The 16,545-nt window shown below is 45.9% G+C and overlaps 1 protein-coding gene across 1 annotated transcript in view; it reads left to right on the top strand.

The window, feature by feature from the left end:
* Nucleotides 1–16,545, top strand: part of adam23b (ADAM metallopeptidase domain 23b) — an 80,572-nt gene that overhangs the window by 941 nt on the left and 63,086 nt on the right. The window contains exons 2-3 of the mRNA XM_077221469.1: nucleotides 170–366; nucleotides 2,602–2,678. Coding sequence (XP_077077584.1) covers nucleotides 170–366; nucleotides 2,602–2,678 — 274 coding nt within the window. The remainder of the gene's footprint in view (nucleotides 1–169; nucleotides 367–2,601; nucleotides 2,679–16,545) is intronic.

The following is a 16,545-nucleotide window of genomic DNA, read 5'->3' as shown; positions in this document are numbered from 1 at the left end:
TATTGTAGTCTGCATTCAGTACACCTGACACCAAAGCCTTCCTGTACATTCCTCACTGATTTATTTGAGGTTCAGTGTCAGATTGGCCGAGTTTAGATGGTGTTAGTGTCAGGAGTGCTCATCAGACGTGCAGACGGTTTCAGTCATGTGTGTGTGTGTGTGTTGTCAGTGTTGGAGGCTGAGGTCCCCAGTGAAGCGGTGTCAGATGATCCTGCAGCGGGACAGACGCACGATGCCAGCGTCCCGCAGGACTCACAGCGCACACTCACGTACCCCTCTCGCCTCATCTACTACCTGAACGAAACTTCTGAGAGCACCTACCATGACCTGAACACCCGCAGTAAGATTCCTGACACACACAGACAGGTGAGAGCAGCTTCACAACATTACACAATGTGATACATCAGCTTATGTCCATATGTCCACTCTCAGAAAAAAAGGTACAAAAGCTGTCACTTGAACAGTACCCTTCAAAAGGGTTCTAATATGTACCATTTAGGTTCTAATATGTACCATTTAGGTACTAATATGTACACTTTTGGTTACAATATATACCTTTGAGGGACCAATATGAACTCTTTAGGTACAAAGTTGTACCTTATGAAAAGTTACAGCCACAGTGACAGCTTTTGTACCTTTTTTTCTGAGAGTGTAGAAATGTGCGTGGATCTAAATAAGACACTGCTGAGGCAGGATAGGGGACTTGTTGTGTTTGGTAAGGATAAAATTTTCGTATTTTCACATTATCTTCTATTTTTACTTCTTCTTATGGACTTTCAGACCCAAGTAAACGAACACATACATTTGTCAGGCATAACATAATGCTTCCAGCACAATCAAACTCTATGCATCACTGAACACTAACTCATGCATTATTAAACCCCACTTGAGAGAACACAACAGAACTGTTTTAAGAAACAAACATTCCCTCTTTCATCTAGCCATGATCTCAGCTAACAGTGAATGTGCCAAATTATCTCCAAATGTGATATTCATGCACTGTGCAACAAGATGAAGCATTATCCACTCATTTCTTTTCATTAAACGCAATGTAGAACAAGAGTTGACATCTAGTAAGGTGGTCAGATTTTTAAAAAGGAAAACACAGAATATTTAAAGCGCAGTTGTCCATGTATGAATGAAATTTCAAGTGCCGTTATATATGAATAATAAAGTGGGACAGTTCCATTATACCATTATAAATGTAGTGCTGAGAACTATATCATATTCTTCATACTAGTTTTATTAACTGCATTTAGTAATTGTAAATGCCATCCGTTATTCATTACATTTAGTCACACTAATGCTCATTGAATAATGACTGCACAACAAAAACAACGTGTGAGCTTTTAAAGTTGTAATACAACTAAATAAAATATTTGCATCAACTAAATATTGCCAGGATCTTAATATTATTATGTTCTGCTGTTGCTGTTTGCATATTGGCATCCATTACTATGCGACCTTTAGCCTCACAACTTCAGAATGGTTGCGTTTACAATGGCAAGCAAGTAAACAGGAAGAGGAATGATAAGAGGACTGAAAGCTGCTAAAGCGGATGCTCACACAGGATCCCTTCATTAGATCCCTGTGAAAAACATGTGCACTTCATTTTATTGAATGTACACTTACTTTAAACATTGAACCTACATAAAAAACCCTGTGCTCGCAAATAGCATACTATTAATGAATTAAATGCCACTTATTTAATGGCAGTTCATGACTGTTTCTTAACACACTTAAGTGCACTTTGTAAAAATGTAGAATTAAAAGTTTTACTTTATTAATCCATTTTAAATCATTACGTTTTAATAATCTTCTGTTGTGCTTTGAAGAATTACACTTAATTGAATGTGTAAAGGTCACGTTAAGTACCTACTAATGTGTAATTATAAATATATTTTAATACATGACATTCAAGTTTTAATAGAAATTACATGCAAGTATATTTTATTTAACCATAAATGCTTGTCAGTACATTCATCTGTACACTTTAACCATATTCCAAAGACAATAGAAGTAATTATGACATTACATATAAAGATGTCCTTCTGAAGTGGCTCAAAAAGCACCATTTTAATAAATTTCTGCAATTAACACACAATTAAGTGTCCAAAAATGTTACATTTAGTGAATTCTTCTAATGAATTAGTGAATATTCTAAAGTCTGTACACACACCCCTTATTTGATAATAATTATTTTAAATAAATGAGGCTAGAAATTAATCCCAAACGCTATATTACACAACCATTTAATAAAAGACACTGCATCATTTAATTACTTTTTCGTATTTATTAACTTACTGGAAGCAAAACAAAAGATACGTTCAAAACAACATCACATTATGAGCTGAAAATAGACAGTATAGTGACAGGCTGAGTCACATTTCACCAGCCCTGATACGAAGACATGTTTGTGATTATTACTATGATAATGACATCGCTCAGACACTGCTTTAGAATTGCTTAACAATGTTTTGATTGTACCACAGAAATGAGTGCATCTCCTATGACAGCTCGAGGGACTTGATCTGTAAACGTTTGGTCATTCTAGCGTCCAGCTGACTCTAAATCTGGACTGTGTGTTTCTTTCTTCATCAGGAGGTTCATCTCGCTCAGGCTTCATTCCAGCTTCAGGCCTTTGGATCCCAGTTCATTCTGGACCTCACATTAAACAAGTGAGTATTGCTGAGTCTAATCAGTAGAAGAGTAACTTGTGCAGACTCTCATCGGCCTCACACACACACACACACACACACACACACACACACTCACACACACACACACACACACACACACACACACACACACACACACACACACACACACACACACACACACACACACACACACACACACACACACACACACACACACACACACACACACACACATGACTCTCATGACTGTTGATGTGTTGCGTCTCTCTAGAACTAACACATGCATGTATGGAAATGCATGTGTTATAGGAATGTTGTGTTACTGGAAGCAAAGTTTGTGTAAAGGGATCCATTTCCATTCAGCTTCGCGGACTTACACTGGAAATAACTCCATATCCTTGTTTCCCCTCCACATAAAGTGGTATGAATGGTTATTGCAGGTTTTGTAACCGAAACACTAAATAACTACACCCTTCTGTCATCACAGAAAATCTCCACAGCCAGACATTCATCTGAAGGGAGTGTGTTTGTGTGTGGTTAACAGATGCCCTCTCACAGACACGGCATCCCTCCTGAAAAAGTAGTGTGCACTTGTAGGACTGTATATTGTGCTTGTGCAACTTCAAATCTTGAAAGTATATTTTTTAAAAACTACTTGCAGATGATATACCATTAATAGAATAAAAGGCCACTTTAGTCTTAAAGGGGTCATATAATGGTACATGCACTTTTTCAAGTTGATTGTACTGAAATGTGTGATGGCAGTGCCTGTACACAACCATCATATAATGATAAAAATCTATCTAGTGTTTTTGTTTTAATCTCCTTATGTTTTCCCCTGCCTCAAATTGAGCCGTTCGATTTTGTGACGTCACTAAATTGGACACCCTCCCACGATTGTTGATTGACAGCAGCATTTCAAAAGATCCCTGCCCTGAGCGAGCTGTCAATCACATTTACATTTATTCATTTAGCTGACTTTTATCCAAAGCGACTTACAATTGCTATATGTCAGAGGTCGCACGCCTCTGGAGCAACTAGGGGTTCCCTTTCAGTCGATAACGTCGGACGTAGTCGACGCGACTGAAATGGGATCACGCTAGGGAGCCTATCGTCTTCGAGTATTATTGAACGAGCCAATACACATTGGCGTGCGAGATTTGCATCTCACACTCCGCCCCGCAGCGCGGGTATAAATACGGAAGTGGATGCACGCACCATTTGCCTTTCGCTTCGGAGCCGAGCTTCATGTCTGGATCTGAAGAGTGTTGTTGTACAACGAGCGAGTGTGTCGGCGCTTCTTTGGGAAGTCTCTCCTGGTGTCGGTGGTTACAGCGCGAGTGCAGCGGTGATCGCGAGCTTCAAGCTCTCAACTGCTGTTTTCACAGCAACCAAATTTCTGTTTGTGTTTGTTTGTCTGACGGTCGGTTGAGGGCGAGAAAGTGAGTGCTTCACTGGCACAGGGTGCACCATTCCTGTGTCAGTGTTGCCGCGGTCATTCCCCTGTGTGCTCCGGCACTGGTGAGAGGTTTTCACTTCCTAAAAGAGCAACACGGGTGCGTTTGCGTCTTTTTCAAGATGTCATTCCGCCCGTGCGTTTCTGGGTGCGGTCGTTCCCTGTCTCTCTCTGATGGTCACAATTGTTGTATCACGTGTTTGGGCTTACAGCACGCTGAGGCAGCTTTTGTGGACAGCTCATGTTTTCACTGTGGGAACATGACTGTCGCAGTGTTGAGGGCGAGACTCGCCTTCGTCCGCGGAGAGCGAGTCCCCATTGCCATGCCCCACCCCCGGGTGCTGCATGGGATGGGTGACCGGAGGGTAGTGTTGGATGTCCCGCCCGGTAACCATTCCCTGTGGGCTCCTCACCCCTCCCTTCCACTGCTACCATTGGAGCCTCCGGTGTTATCTGCTGGTCCATCTGTAATGGGTGGGCCAGCGGTTCCACTCGGGGCTCCCCTGGGGGACAGGATGTCGATTGCAGCATCGGAGGGTGAGCTGATGTCTGGAGATGACGACTCGGCTGCGTTGTCTCCCTCCGGGAGTTCAATGTTGCCCTAGCCGGATCCAGAGTTATCAGCTATGCTGAAACGGGCTGTCGGGCTCGAGTGGAGCCCTCCACCGTGTCCTGTTCAGTCTCGGTTGGATGATTGGTATCTCGGGGCGGGCCGTGCTGGTTCTCAGCCCGCCGCCCCAGTGCCCTTCTTTCCCGAAGTGCATGAAGAGCTTACTGGGTCGTGGACGGCACCTTTTACTGCTGAAAACGACTTGAGTAGTTCTTCCTCCCTCACTACCCTTGTCGGAGGAGCGGTGAAGGGTTATGAGGCTATCCCTCCAGTGGAGCGGTCTGTTGCGACTCTTTTATGTCCAACGGTCGCTGCATCCTGGGTGGGGGATCCTTGTTTCCCCTCGCGGGCCTGTGAGTTCGCGTCAGGATTGGCGGTCAGAGCTTACAGAGCTTGCGGGCAAGCCGCTTCCTCTTTGCATGCCTTGGCGTTGTTGCAGGTCTACCAGGCCAAAACACTCATGGACATGCACGAGGGTAGTTTGGACCGGGCGCTCGTGAGTGAGCTCCGCACCGCCACTGACCTCGCCCTCCGGGGTACGAGTGTCGCGGCGTGTGCGGTCGGTCTAGCGATGTCCACTTTGGTGGTCCAGGAACGCCATCGTTGGCTCAGCCTGGTTGAGATGGCGGATGCGGACAAGGTTCGGTTCCTGGACTCCCCAATTTCCCAGGTTGGGTTGTTCGGCGACGTGGCGGAGAGCTGCGCCCAACAGTTCTCTGCCACCCAGGTTCGGACGGAGGCTCCCCGACACACCCTATCCCGGCGGCCCGCTGTTGCCTCCACCCTGCCGCCGGAGATAGTCCCTCCGCCCGTTCGTCGCCGAGGGCGCCCCCCTGCCGCTGCCTCCGGTTCCGCGGGGTCTCCGCAACAGCCTTCACCCAGGCCCCAGCGTAGAACCAGCAGCAGGCAGGCCGCCCAGTCTGTCTCAGTCACCGCCCAGCCAGGGGGCGAGTGTCAGAAACGTTCCTGAGACAGGCCACCCAGGGATGGGGGGACTAGCTCTTCAGATGGTTACCGTTCCACCATTGGTTCTCCGGAGTCCAGTGGTACCCCAATTGTCAGAAGAGCGAATTTCTCCGTCCCTGGGTCCCAAGAGGGCGAGGCTGGCGGCTTGCGACCCTGTGGAACAGCCTTGCTCCCCCCAGCCCCCTCTTGTTCGCCAGCCCGCAACACGAGGCGGTCGAGGACCCGGTCATCCGCCTTCTCTCCCGTCCTCTGTTGCCCCGTGGAGACAGGTAAGTGCAGCAAGGCTCACTCAGACCCCGCTTCAGGCCGCCCACGGGCCTTCCGAGCCGGGTCCCTGCCCTCCACCGCGCTGCCCCACCCCGGGTATGCCTGTGTTACCCTTGGTCCCCCTGGTTCGGTTTGTCGAGGCCTGGAAAGTGCTCTCCAACCCGTCCGGCTGGCTCCTCTGTACCATCAGGCTCGGCTACACGATTCAGTTCCGCCGGAGTCCGCCCAGGTACAGTGGCATTCGTCCACACTTCAGTGTCGAGCGATTCTGCTCCTGTCATGCGCGCGGAGATCGCGGTCCTGCTGGCGAAGGACGCGATAGAGCCGGTGTCGGTAGCCGATATGAAGGCCGGCTTTTACAGCCCGTACTTCATTATACCCAAGAAAGGGGGTGGGTTACGACCAATCCTGGACCTGCGAGTCCTGAATCGGGCCCTTCACAAGCTCCCGTTCAGAATGCTGACGCAGAAACGCATCTTCCAATGTGTCCGTCCCCAGGATTGGTTTGCAGCGATCGACCTGAAGGACGCGTACTTTCATGTCTCCATCCTGCCGCGACACAGGCCATTCCTGCGTTTCGCGTTCGAGGGTCAGGCGTATCAGTACAAAGTCTTACCCTTCGGGCTGGCCCTGTCACCCCGTGTCTTTACGAAAGTTACGGAGGCAGCCCTCGCTCCCATGAGAGAGCAGGGCGTTCGCGTTCTCAACTATCTCGACGACTGGCTGATACTAGCTCAGTCTCGGGAGCTGTTATGCGAACACAGGGATTTGCTGCTCCAGCACATCAGCCAGCTGGGTCTTCAGGTCAACTGGGAGAAGAGCAAACTCGCCCCTGTGCAGAGGATCTCTTTTCTCGGTTTGGAGCTGGACTCGGTCCAACACACGGCGCGCCTCACAGAGGATCGCGCCCGGTCGGTGCTGAACTGCCTGAATTTTATCAAGGGCAGAACAGTGGTTTTTCTGAAACAGTTTCAGAGGCTCCTGGGGCATATGGCAGCCGCAGCCGCAGTTACGCCGCTCGGCCTGCTTCATATGAGACCACTCCAGCACTGGCTTCGCGACCGAGTCCCGAGGTGGGCGTGGCGGAGAGGCACGCTCCCTGTGAGAATCACCGCGGCCTGCCTCCAAACCTTCAGCCCGTGGTCGGACCTTTCGTTTCTCCGGGCCGGTGTGTCCCTAGAACAAGTGTCCAGGCATGCTGTGGTCTTCACAGACGCCTCCAACACTGGCTGGGGGGCCACGTACAACGGGCATGCAGTAGCTGGCACCTGGACGGGGTCCCACCTGCATTGGCACATCAACTGCCTCGAGTTGTTAGCAATACTCCTTGCTTTGAGACGCCTCAGGACGACGCTGCTCGGCAGGCACGTACTGGTCCGGACGGACAGCACTGCGGCCGTTGCGTACATCAACCGCCAAGGTGGTCTACGTTCCCGCCGCATGTCACAACTCGCCCGCCACCTCCTCCTATGGGGTCAGAAGCATCTGAGGTCGCTTCGTGCCGTTCACATCCCTGGCCTGCTCAATCGTGCCGCCGACGAGCTCTCACGACAGATTGTGGCCTCGGGAGAATGGCGGCTCCATCCCCAGGCGGTCCAGCTGATATGGGACCACTTCGGGGCCGCACAGATAGATCTGTTTGCCTCTCCGGACTCGTCCCATTGCCAGTTGTTTTATTCCCTCGAAACGGATGCACTGGCTCACAGCTGGCCCTGGGGCCTCCGCAAGTATGCGTTTCCCCCAGTGAGCCTTATTGCACAACTACTGTGCAAAGTCAGGGAGGAAGAGGAGCAGGTTTTGCTAGTTGCCCCTTATTGGCCCAACCGAACCTGGTTCCCCGAACTTTTTCTCCTCTCGACAGCTCCTCCCTGGCCTATTCCTCTGAGAGAGGACCTACTCTCTCAGGGACGGGGCACCATATGGCACCCGCGTCCAGACTATTGGAGACTCCATGTGTGGTCCCTGGACGGGACGCGGAGGTTTTAGGTAGTCTACCACAGGCAGTCGTAGATACCATCACGTCAGCGAGAGCCCCCTCTACGAGGCTTGCTTACTCCCTGAAGTGGAAACTGTTCGTTGAGTGGTGTGCTTCTCAAGGAGAAGACCCCCGAAGGTGTTCGGTCATTTCCGTGCTTTCTTTCCTGCAAGAGGCTTTGGAGCGTCGGCTGTCCCCCTCCACCCTCAAAGTGTATGTCGCCGCTATTGCCGCACATCACGATGCAGTAGACGGGAAATCCCTGGGGAAGCATGACTTGATCGTCAGGTTCCTGAGGGGAGCGAGGAGGTTGAATCCGCCTCGCCCCCCCTCTATACCCTCTTGGGACTTATCTCTGGTGCTAACCGCACTGCAGAGACCGCCCTTCGAGCCTTTGCAGGTAGCAGAGTTAAAAATTCTGTCCCAAAAGACAGTTCTCCTACTTGCTTTGGCCTCCATCAAGAGGGTAGGGGACCTGCACGCATTTTCGGTCAGCGAATCGTGCCTGGAATTTGGGCCGGCTAACTCTCACGTTATCCTGAGACCCCGGCCTGGATATGTGCCCAAGGTTCCTACCACCCCCTTTCGGGACCAGGTGGTGAACCTGCAAGCGCTGCCCCCGGAGGAGGCAGACCCAGCCCTGGCTTTTCTCTGCCCCGTTCGCGCCCTGCGCTTGTACGTGGACAGAACGCAAAGCTTTAGGACCTCAGAGCAGCTCTTCGTCTGTTATGGGAGACAGCGGAAGGGAAAGGCTGTCTCGAAGCAGAGGTTGCCCCACTGGATAGTGGATGCCATCATCTTGGCGTATGAGTCCCAGGGTGAACCCTGTCCCCCCGGACTGCGAGCTCACTCCACAAGGAGTGTTGCCGCTTCTTGGGCGTTGGCGCAGGGTGCCTCGCTGACAGATGTCTGTAGAGCTGCGGGCTGGGCGACACCTAATACGTTTGCTAGATTCTATAGCCTACGTGTCGAGCCGGTTGCTTCCCGTGTGCTCTCTTCTCATAGAAGCCAGTAACACCGTGAGCCCCGGTTCAGTGTCGGCTTGCTGCGCCATTCCCCTCTTACGGACCGGATACGTGCGCCATTTCGCTCCGGTGGAATTCCCTTGTCCGGAACCTGTTGAGCTCCTCCGTACCCCTCCCAACGTCGGACGTGGCGGAACGTCTGGTGTTAGGCCTACCACTCGTATGCAGTGTGGAACCTGTGTTAGGCTGGGTCCATATGTTGCGGTCCCTACGGCGACCCCATATGTGTATTCTTCCACGATACGGCTCCCCAAGGTGAGCCCGTGTCTTTCCCTTGGCAGAGTCCTGCCGTCACTGTAAATTGGTGTGTCTCCCCCCTCTCTAGGCTGGAGCCACCCCAGTGACATTCCATATGTTATACTGCCCGGCTCTCCGCCCAGTTCATATGTGTATTTCCCCCCCCCTTTCGGGTTGGTTGGGCTCCGCAGCGTCCCTTCCTTCCAATGTTGGGCACGCTTTCCCAGTGTTACCAAGTCTAACTGAGTGGGTCTTGTGGAACAGCAGCGACTTCCTGGCCTAAGCCCTGTCCTTTTCCGCTAGAACGTCGGGAGGATCAGAAGGCTTTTTGTCTAGGCACTGGAAGGTGGCAGCGTTAGTGGCGTGTTCAATGGTTGATCCCATTTCAGTCGCGTCGACTACGTCCGACGTTATCGACTGAAAGGGAACGTCCTGGTTGCGTATGCAACCCACCGTTCCCTGAAGGAGGGAACGGAGGACGTAGTCCCCTTGCCACTACCGCTGGACCACCGCTGACTCCGAGTTACGCTCGGCTCCTCAGCGAAAAGCAAATGGTGCGTGCATCCACTTCCGTATTTATACCCGCGCTGCGGGGCGGAGTGTGAGATGCAAATCTCGCACGCCAATGTGTATTGGCTCGTTCAATAATACTCGAAGACGATAGGCTCCCTAGCGTGATCCCATTTCAGTCGCGTCGACTACGTCCTCCGTTCCCTCCTTCAGGGAACGGTGGGTTGCATACGCAACCAGGACGTTACGTGTCTTGCTCAGGGACACAAAGGTGTCTCACAGTGGATTCAAACCCGGGTCTCTCACACCAAAGGCATGTGTCTTATCCACTGCACCATCACCACACCAGTCATCATAGTCCGTCATTGTTGATACGCTGGAGCAGAATGGCGTCTAAGCGATTGTGGTGTTCTGTTCTTGGGTGTAATGACAAACACAGCAGTAATTTTGATGTTCCTAAATCCGAACCGCTGAAGACACAGTGGCTGAGTTTTGTTTTCGAAGGGAATATTTCCCACGAGCAACGTCAATGCTTTCATGTTTGCGCGATTCGCAAATCTTTTCTCACCAGACTGCTTTATTAACGAAGGAAGTAACTTATAAAGCTGATTTTGATAAGAAGCTGCTCCTGAAAAAAGAATCGTTACCAACTATTCATGTCTCCCTGCTGAACCTCCAGAAAAAGTGAGTGTAAAATTGTATTAACCTTTATATTAATCTTTGCAAATCGCTTCACGATGAATGCGGCTAAGGTTTACACTCAGGGTACATACGGCATGTTTTCTATGTACGACGTTCTCAATATAATTCATAATCCCACGTTTATAATGAACAACGCGTTATGGTTATTGTGTTATTACAAACTGAGTACGTATAACTTGCATCAGTAAACACATAGCGTTCGTACATCTCACTAAGTTACTCTACCCTGCCAGTACACAAAGATAGATCAAAGTGACAATATAATAACCAACCATTCAGAAACGTCATGTTCGAGCCTTAATTGTCGAACTTCTTCGGGCCGTCATCTTGTTCCGACTCCGGTTCAAACTGATACGGTTGCACAGATGTGTCCTCCTCAGAGACTCCCGCTGCCATTTTGTTCCTATACCCTCAACTGTTGTCAAGGAAACACTCCACGTGCGGTGTGGTCATAACGCTGTTATGAACGCCCGCAGAACAGAGGGGCGGAGTGAGCGAAGCTCATTATCATTTAAAGGCATATGCACTGAAATGGCGTGCTGAAAACAGAGCTGTTTTTGACCAGGTAAAATTTGTGTTTTCTTACAATACTAACGAAATTTTTTAATTAAAGTATATTACAAACTTTTCATTTAGACCATAAAAAATCAAATGAACTTGTATAAAAATGGCATTATATGACCCCTTTAAATAGAGTTTATGACTCTTGATGACACCCATCATGACTCTTAACAGGGCCCGTCCACACGAAGACGCGTTTCGCTGTATACGTATACATTTTTTATCGTATTGGCGTTTCGTCCACACGGATCCGGCGTTCTGGGAGAGTGAAACCGATATTTTTTGAAACCGGGTCCCAAAGTGGATAAATCTGAAAATGACACCCTTGCGGTTTCGTGTGTACAGCCAATCCGTATATTTTGTGAAACGATGATGTCGTCATATCACGTGTCGGCGCATGCTCAAAGTCTTCTTCTCCGTGTATAGTGTATCTCTGTGGCACAATTACAGCGCCCCATACTGGTCTGGCATATATACTACACCGTTTTCAGTCGGTTTCAGTGGTTTCGTGTGGACGCAGATATTTCTTGAGACGACGGCGTGTTTACGGAGTTTTTTTTTAGAACGAGGAAAAAAAATAATCGGATAGGGAACGCACCGGCTTCGTGTGGATGTGGCATTAAAAACACTTTTAAAAAGTTTACTTCTTTTCCACAAGGGATTGTTCTGCATCAATAAGTCTCTGGAAATCATTGTATTTTCACAAAATTGTGATTATTGTTATTAATTTTCTAAGCGATCTGACTTTTAATTTTTGCCTGCTGCCGTTTGATAAATCGAGCAAAACAAACTCTAAAACTAACTCTAACTCTATCTTAAAGTTATTGTCATGGCTCCGCTGCTGCACCTTAAACTTGATTTGATTGAGGAGGCGATTTTTTACACAAGAGGCTAAAAATACTGTAATTGTGAAAGGGAAGTGCCGTCTGTCTGTCAGACCGCTTTGATTGATATGCGGTTTACCTTCCAGACTCCCTGTCTCTCCCGCAATGTGTGTGTGTGTGTGTGTGTGTGTGCTGTTAGCATGTCATTGTGTCGGTATACTGTGCACCTGTGGCCGGTGTTGTGGTTTGCGATAGTAAATATAGCCGTCCCACAGCATGCAGTGACTGTAGATCAGAGAGTCACTGCACCTGTAAAACATCACTCATCTCATCCCTCCGTCTCTGAAGTAAAAATTTTCACTTAATATTATTACAAAGTGCACTTTTAAAAAATGTACAGCAACTTTTTTTGCACTTTATTTTGATGGTCCACTTTACCCAGAGGTGTAAAGTCCAGGTACAGAAAGTAAAAGTCCTCCTCAGTATTTTGTTCCAATCACCTGGATTTGCAGTTTTTCAGGAGATACAACTAATTAGTGAAATCATCCGGCTGAGTTCATGGCTGGAATAAACATTTGGCAGGACTTTTACTTTCTGACCCCTGGACTTAACACTTCTGACTTTAGCTATAAATAACTTTGCAACTGTAAACTAACTCTCATCAGAGTATAAGTAGACTGTTAAGTTAAGGTTAGTAAAGTAAGTTGACATAGACATTCTAATGACTTTAAGTAACTTTACAACTATGTTGAGGAGCATCAGAATAAAGAGTTAGCAGATATTAAGCAGACAGTTTATTAATACTCTAATGAGAGTTAGCTGATATGCAGATGTAAAATTGACTTATTGTTAGTAGAATATAGAATCACAGTTTCCACAAACATATGAAGCAGCAGAACTATTTTCAACTGATGATAATCAGAAATGTTCTTGAGCAGCAAATCAGCATATTAGGATGATTCCTGAAGGATCATGTGACAAACAGCTCTAGGTCCCACTTTATATTAATTCTTTAAGTACTATGTTCGACCTTTAAAATTAATCATTTGATACACTGCTTATTGTGTACATGTTTTAAATTTTTTACTCATATTTAAAAAAAAAATACATGTAATCACAGTTGTATTTAATTTCTGTAATTATAACTAGATTAAAAAGTTTGTCAAGACAGCTGGACCCAAACTTTGATGTTGGCTTGAGATAGCCTGACCAGAAAGTTTGAAGTTTTAAAAGCTTGAAGATTGAATGATTTCAGTTTGAAGATAGATAGAAAGGTTGCTAGTGTTTTAGCATGTTGCTCACATGGTTCAACACATTGCTAGCATGTTTTAGCATGTTAGCATTATTTAACACACTGTTAGCATGAATTAACACTTTGCTATCATGTTTTAACATATTGCTAACGTGTTTCTAGCATGTTTTAACATGTTGTTACTAGGGTTGCAAACTTCAGAAAAGAAAAATACGGGACAATCGTGGTTCTTTACAGGAAAATTAGAGACGCTCAAAATATATGTCATTTCAGGTTCGTGTGCGTTTAAAAGGTTCTCAGACATAAACACATTTGTTTGCTTAACCTATTTATGTACAATTTAATTCTCAAACGAATTTTAAGGTCATGAAAAAGTCACATTTCACACAAACCATAGTTAAAAATAATAGCATGAAATCTGGAATAGAAAGCTTTTGCAACATTATACACTACATTTTAAAGAAAGTAAAAAAAGTAATAGCCTACTTTTATTCAGCAAGGACGCATTAAATTAATCAAAAGTGACAGCAAAGACATTTATAATGTTACAAAAGCTTTTTTATTTCAGATAATTCTCCTTTGATCTTTCTACTGATCAAAGAATCCTGACATTTTTTGTTTTTTAAACATTAATAATAATCAGAAATGTTTATTGAGCAGCAAATCACATCAGCATATTATTCCCTCTGGAAGATTTCATGTTTTCTTGCGTGGCTGGATGTTGGACTCGTGAACAATAATCACTTGTTTGAATTCGCCAAAACTGATTTGCCGAAATCAAAACCCAGACAGCTCAGAAACTTTAGTCTTAGAAGAAGAAAAACTATTTCTGTCTCAAGCCAACATAATTACACCGTTGACCCTGTCTGATATCTAAATACACGATGTTGGTCAGAAATAAATATTTTCCTTTGTAATAATTCATGAAAATCTAACTCTTCCTCTTGGCAGCTAAGATCACCTAGATAGTTGATCACTGTTTTATCTACAGTAATTTAGCCTTTCTAAAATCTTGCCAACAGTTAATGAACTAATTTTATGGCAGTTTACATTAATGTATAAAAGGTAAATAATAATTACGGCAATAATAGCACTTAACAAGTGACTCATAAAAATGAACAGCGCAGTTCAGAGTAGTTACAATACAAAAGAAAAACCTATCTGTCAAACTAGTTGTGTACCCAAAGTTGACTCATTTCCCATTTAAGAAGGTCTTGGATGGCCGAAATAGCTGCCCGGAGGTGTTGCGAATATGCCCACCGTGTGAATAGACTTTCCTTGATAGGGACTTTGGCCACACTCAGGATCACATACTGTAGCTGTCTGCCTTGTCATAGCACACCTGATCTGTTGTGTCAAAACAGCCGAAACTATGAGATGCTTTAGGCTGAGACTAACACTTTCATCTCTGTTTGTTATTGTGTAAAACAAGGGTAGGCCGTGTTTAGTATGTATGTGTGTGTGTGTGTGTGTGTGTGTGTGTGTGTGTGTGTGTGTGTGTGTGTGTGTGTGTGTGTGTGTGTCAGGAGGTGACACTGATTGACCTTCAACGTCCTTTAATCATCACAAGCCTGGACTTGAGTCAGCGAGGCAGAACACACAAACACACACTCAGGCTGACAAACCGCTAGCTGTCTCATTCTTAGCTGACTGTTCACTTCAAGAGAGGCCAGTTTCTGCCAGAATGGCGTTCTCCAGTAACCTTGTGGAAATTACTCAAACACACAGTCAGGTTTCCCCGGGAGCAAACAGGGCTGCAGCAGCGTCTGAAGGCTCAGATCAGAATATTAGAATATTTTTAGCATTAATGGGGGTTAGGCTACTGCACGTGCATATGTGAGGGAATATCAGGACACATTGTGATAGAAAGAACTGAACTACATCCTTCTTTATCTGTGTGCATGTATGGCCTTGATATAACAATGCGATTGACCCAGTGTGACCCAGTTTTCCAAACTAATCCATCCATGAACTGATGAAGTGACTCAAAAATAACACAATCTCAATGTCCTCTTCTAGCCCACTTTTTATATATGAAAATACATGAAGTATACTCTCAGTACACTATTAGTTTAATATTTGTAATACTGCATATTGTCTTTATTTATTGTTTGTTTGTCACAAGCACTATATTTTCAACTAAGACAGGGGTATAATGGCAAGCACACAGCAATTTAAATCGTATGTCTCTCACTGCCATCGCTACATTACTGGTGAGGATACACATTTTATGTGATTTATGTGTTGTTTGTTTGCCAGGTGCTCTTTAAGGAGGGCGCACAGGCTCGCGTTAGAGTGGGGTTCAGATCGTAGGCTTCACAAATGGATCTAGTAGTAGCCTTTTCTCTGCTCTCACCTGCTGGATCTAGTACCTTTTCTCTGGGTTTGAAAGCATGCTCAGCAGTTTCTTCCAGCCTGAGTGAGGCACCGGCACTGCAGCTATCCATCTCTGAGGAGTTGGATGTTGTTAGCATCGAGGCAGGAGATGTTGAGGACTAGTCACCTCACCCTCTTGCTTACAAGGAGCTTATGGAGGTTGTGAATCGTACCATTGTTAAAGGGACAATGTGTAGTTTTTTAGGTATTTTATTAACTTAAATCAATATTTTTATTCATAAATATGTCCGTAGTGGTGTACAAATACCTCTGCCAATTATCTGACTTATCCTCGTAAACCATCCATCGTAAAATAATTTATTATATTTATATACATGTGACAGGTAGGTCCACGGAGGCTTACATGTAGTTCTGCCATCTTGAAAAACTATAGAGACAGGGTCAAAAAGTACTAGGCCAACGCGTTTCCACAACGCGTTTTCGTTCATAGCCAGCGTCACTTAACTGAAAGCAGCAGAAACGGAGGAGCAGAGGAGAGAGAGGCGCTTGTCACTGCCCTGGCATGTCAGTCAGTAATTCATACTGTAACCAGTGGTGGAAAGAGTACTTAAAAAACATACTCAAGTAAAAGTACCATTACATTCCAAAAAATGTAGTGTGAGTAGAGCAAAAAGTACTTGGCCAAAAAACTACTTGAGTAAGAGTATAAAAGTAGTTTATTTAAAAGTACTCATGAGTAGTGAGTGGTGAGTACTGAGCTGCGGATTCTACCCCTTATAATAAACACTGTGCACTACAATTTATAAATTAAAAAAAAATTGCACATACTATAATTCACATTATATTTTGTTCTTTGTCAGAAAGATTGAAGAATATCTATCATCCATATTTTTAAAATGCATCAAATCAGTACACTCATCATGTCACATTCACCGCTTTCATCGTCTGTGTCTTCACTACACCTCCCAGAATCCCCTGTCATCATCACCTGCACCTGCGCCTCATCACCCTCATCATCATCATCATTACCGTCACCTGTTGTTCTTGTCATTATCTGTGTATTTAAGTTCCCCTCTCACTCCTTTTCATTGCTGGTTATTGTTTGTGCACTAGCACACTGTTATGTTGATCTTGGATCTACCCTGTTTTGAATTAATACCTTT

The sequence above is a fragment of the Siphateles boraxobius genome, unplaced genomic scaffold (genome assembly GCF_051911475.1).
Source record: "Siphateles boraxobius isolate OS27281-9 unplaced genomic scaffold, OSU_SipBor_1 83, whole genome shotgun sequence".
NCBI lineage: Eukaryota > Metazoa > Chordata > Actinopteri > Cypriniformes > Leuciscidae > Siphateles > Siphateles boraxobius.
Note: the sequence above shows the minus strand (reverse complement) of the source record. Positions and strands in the feature narration are given on the sequence as shown.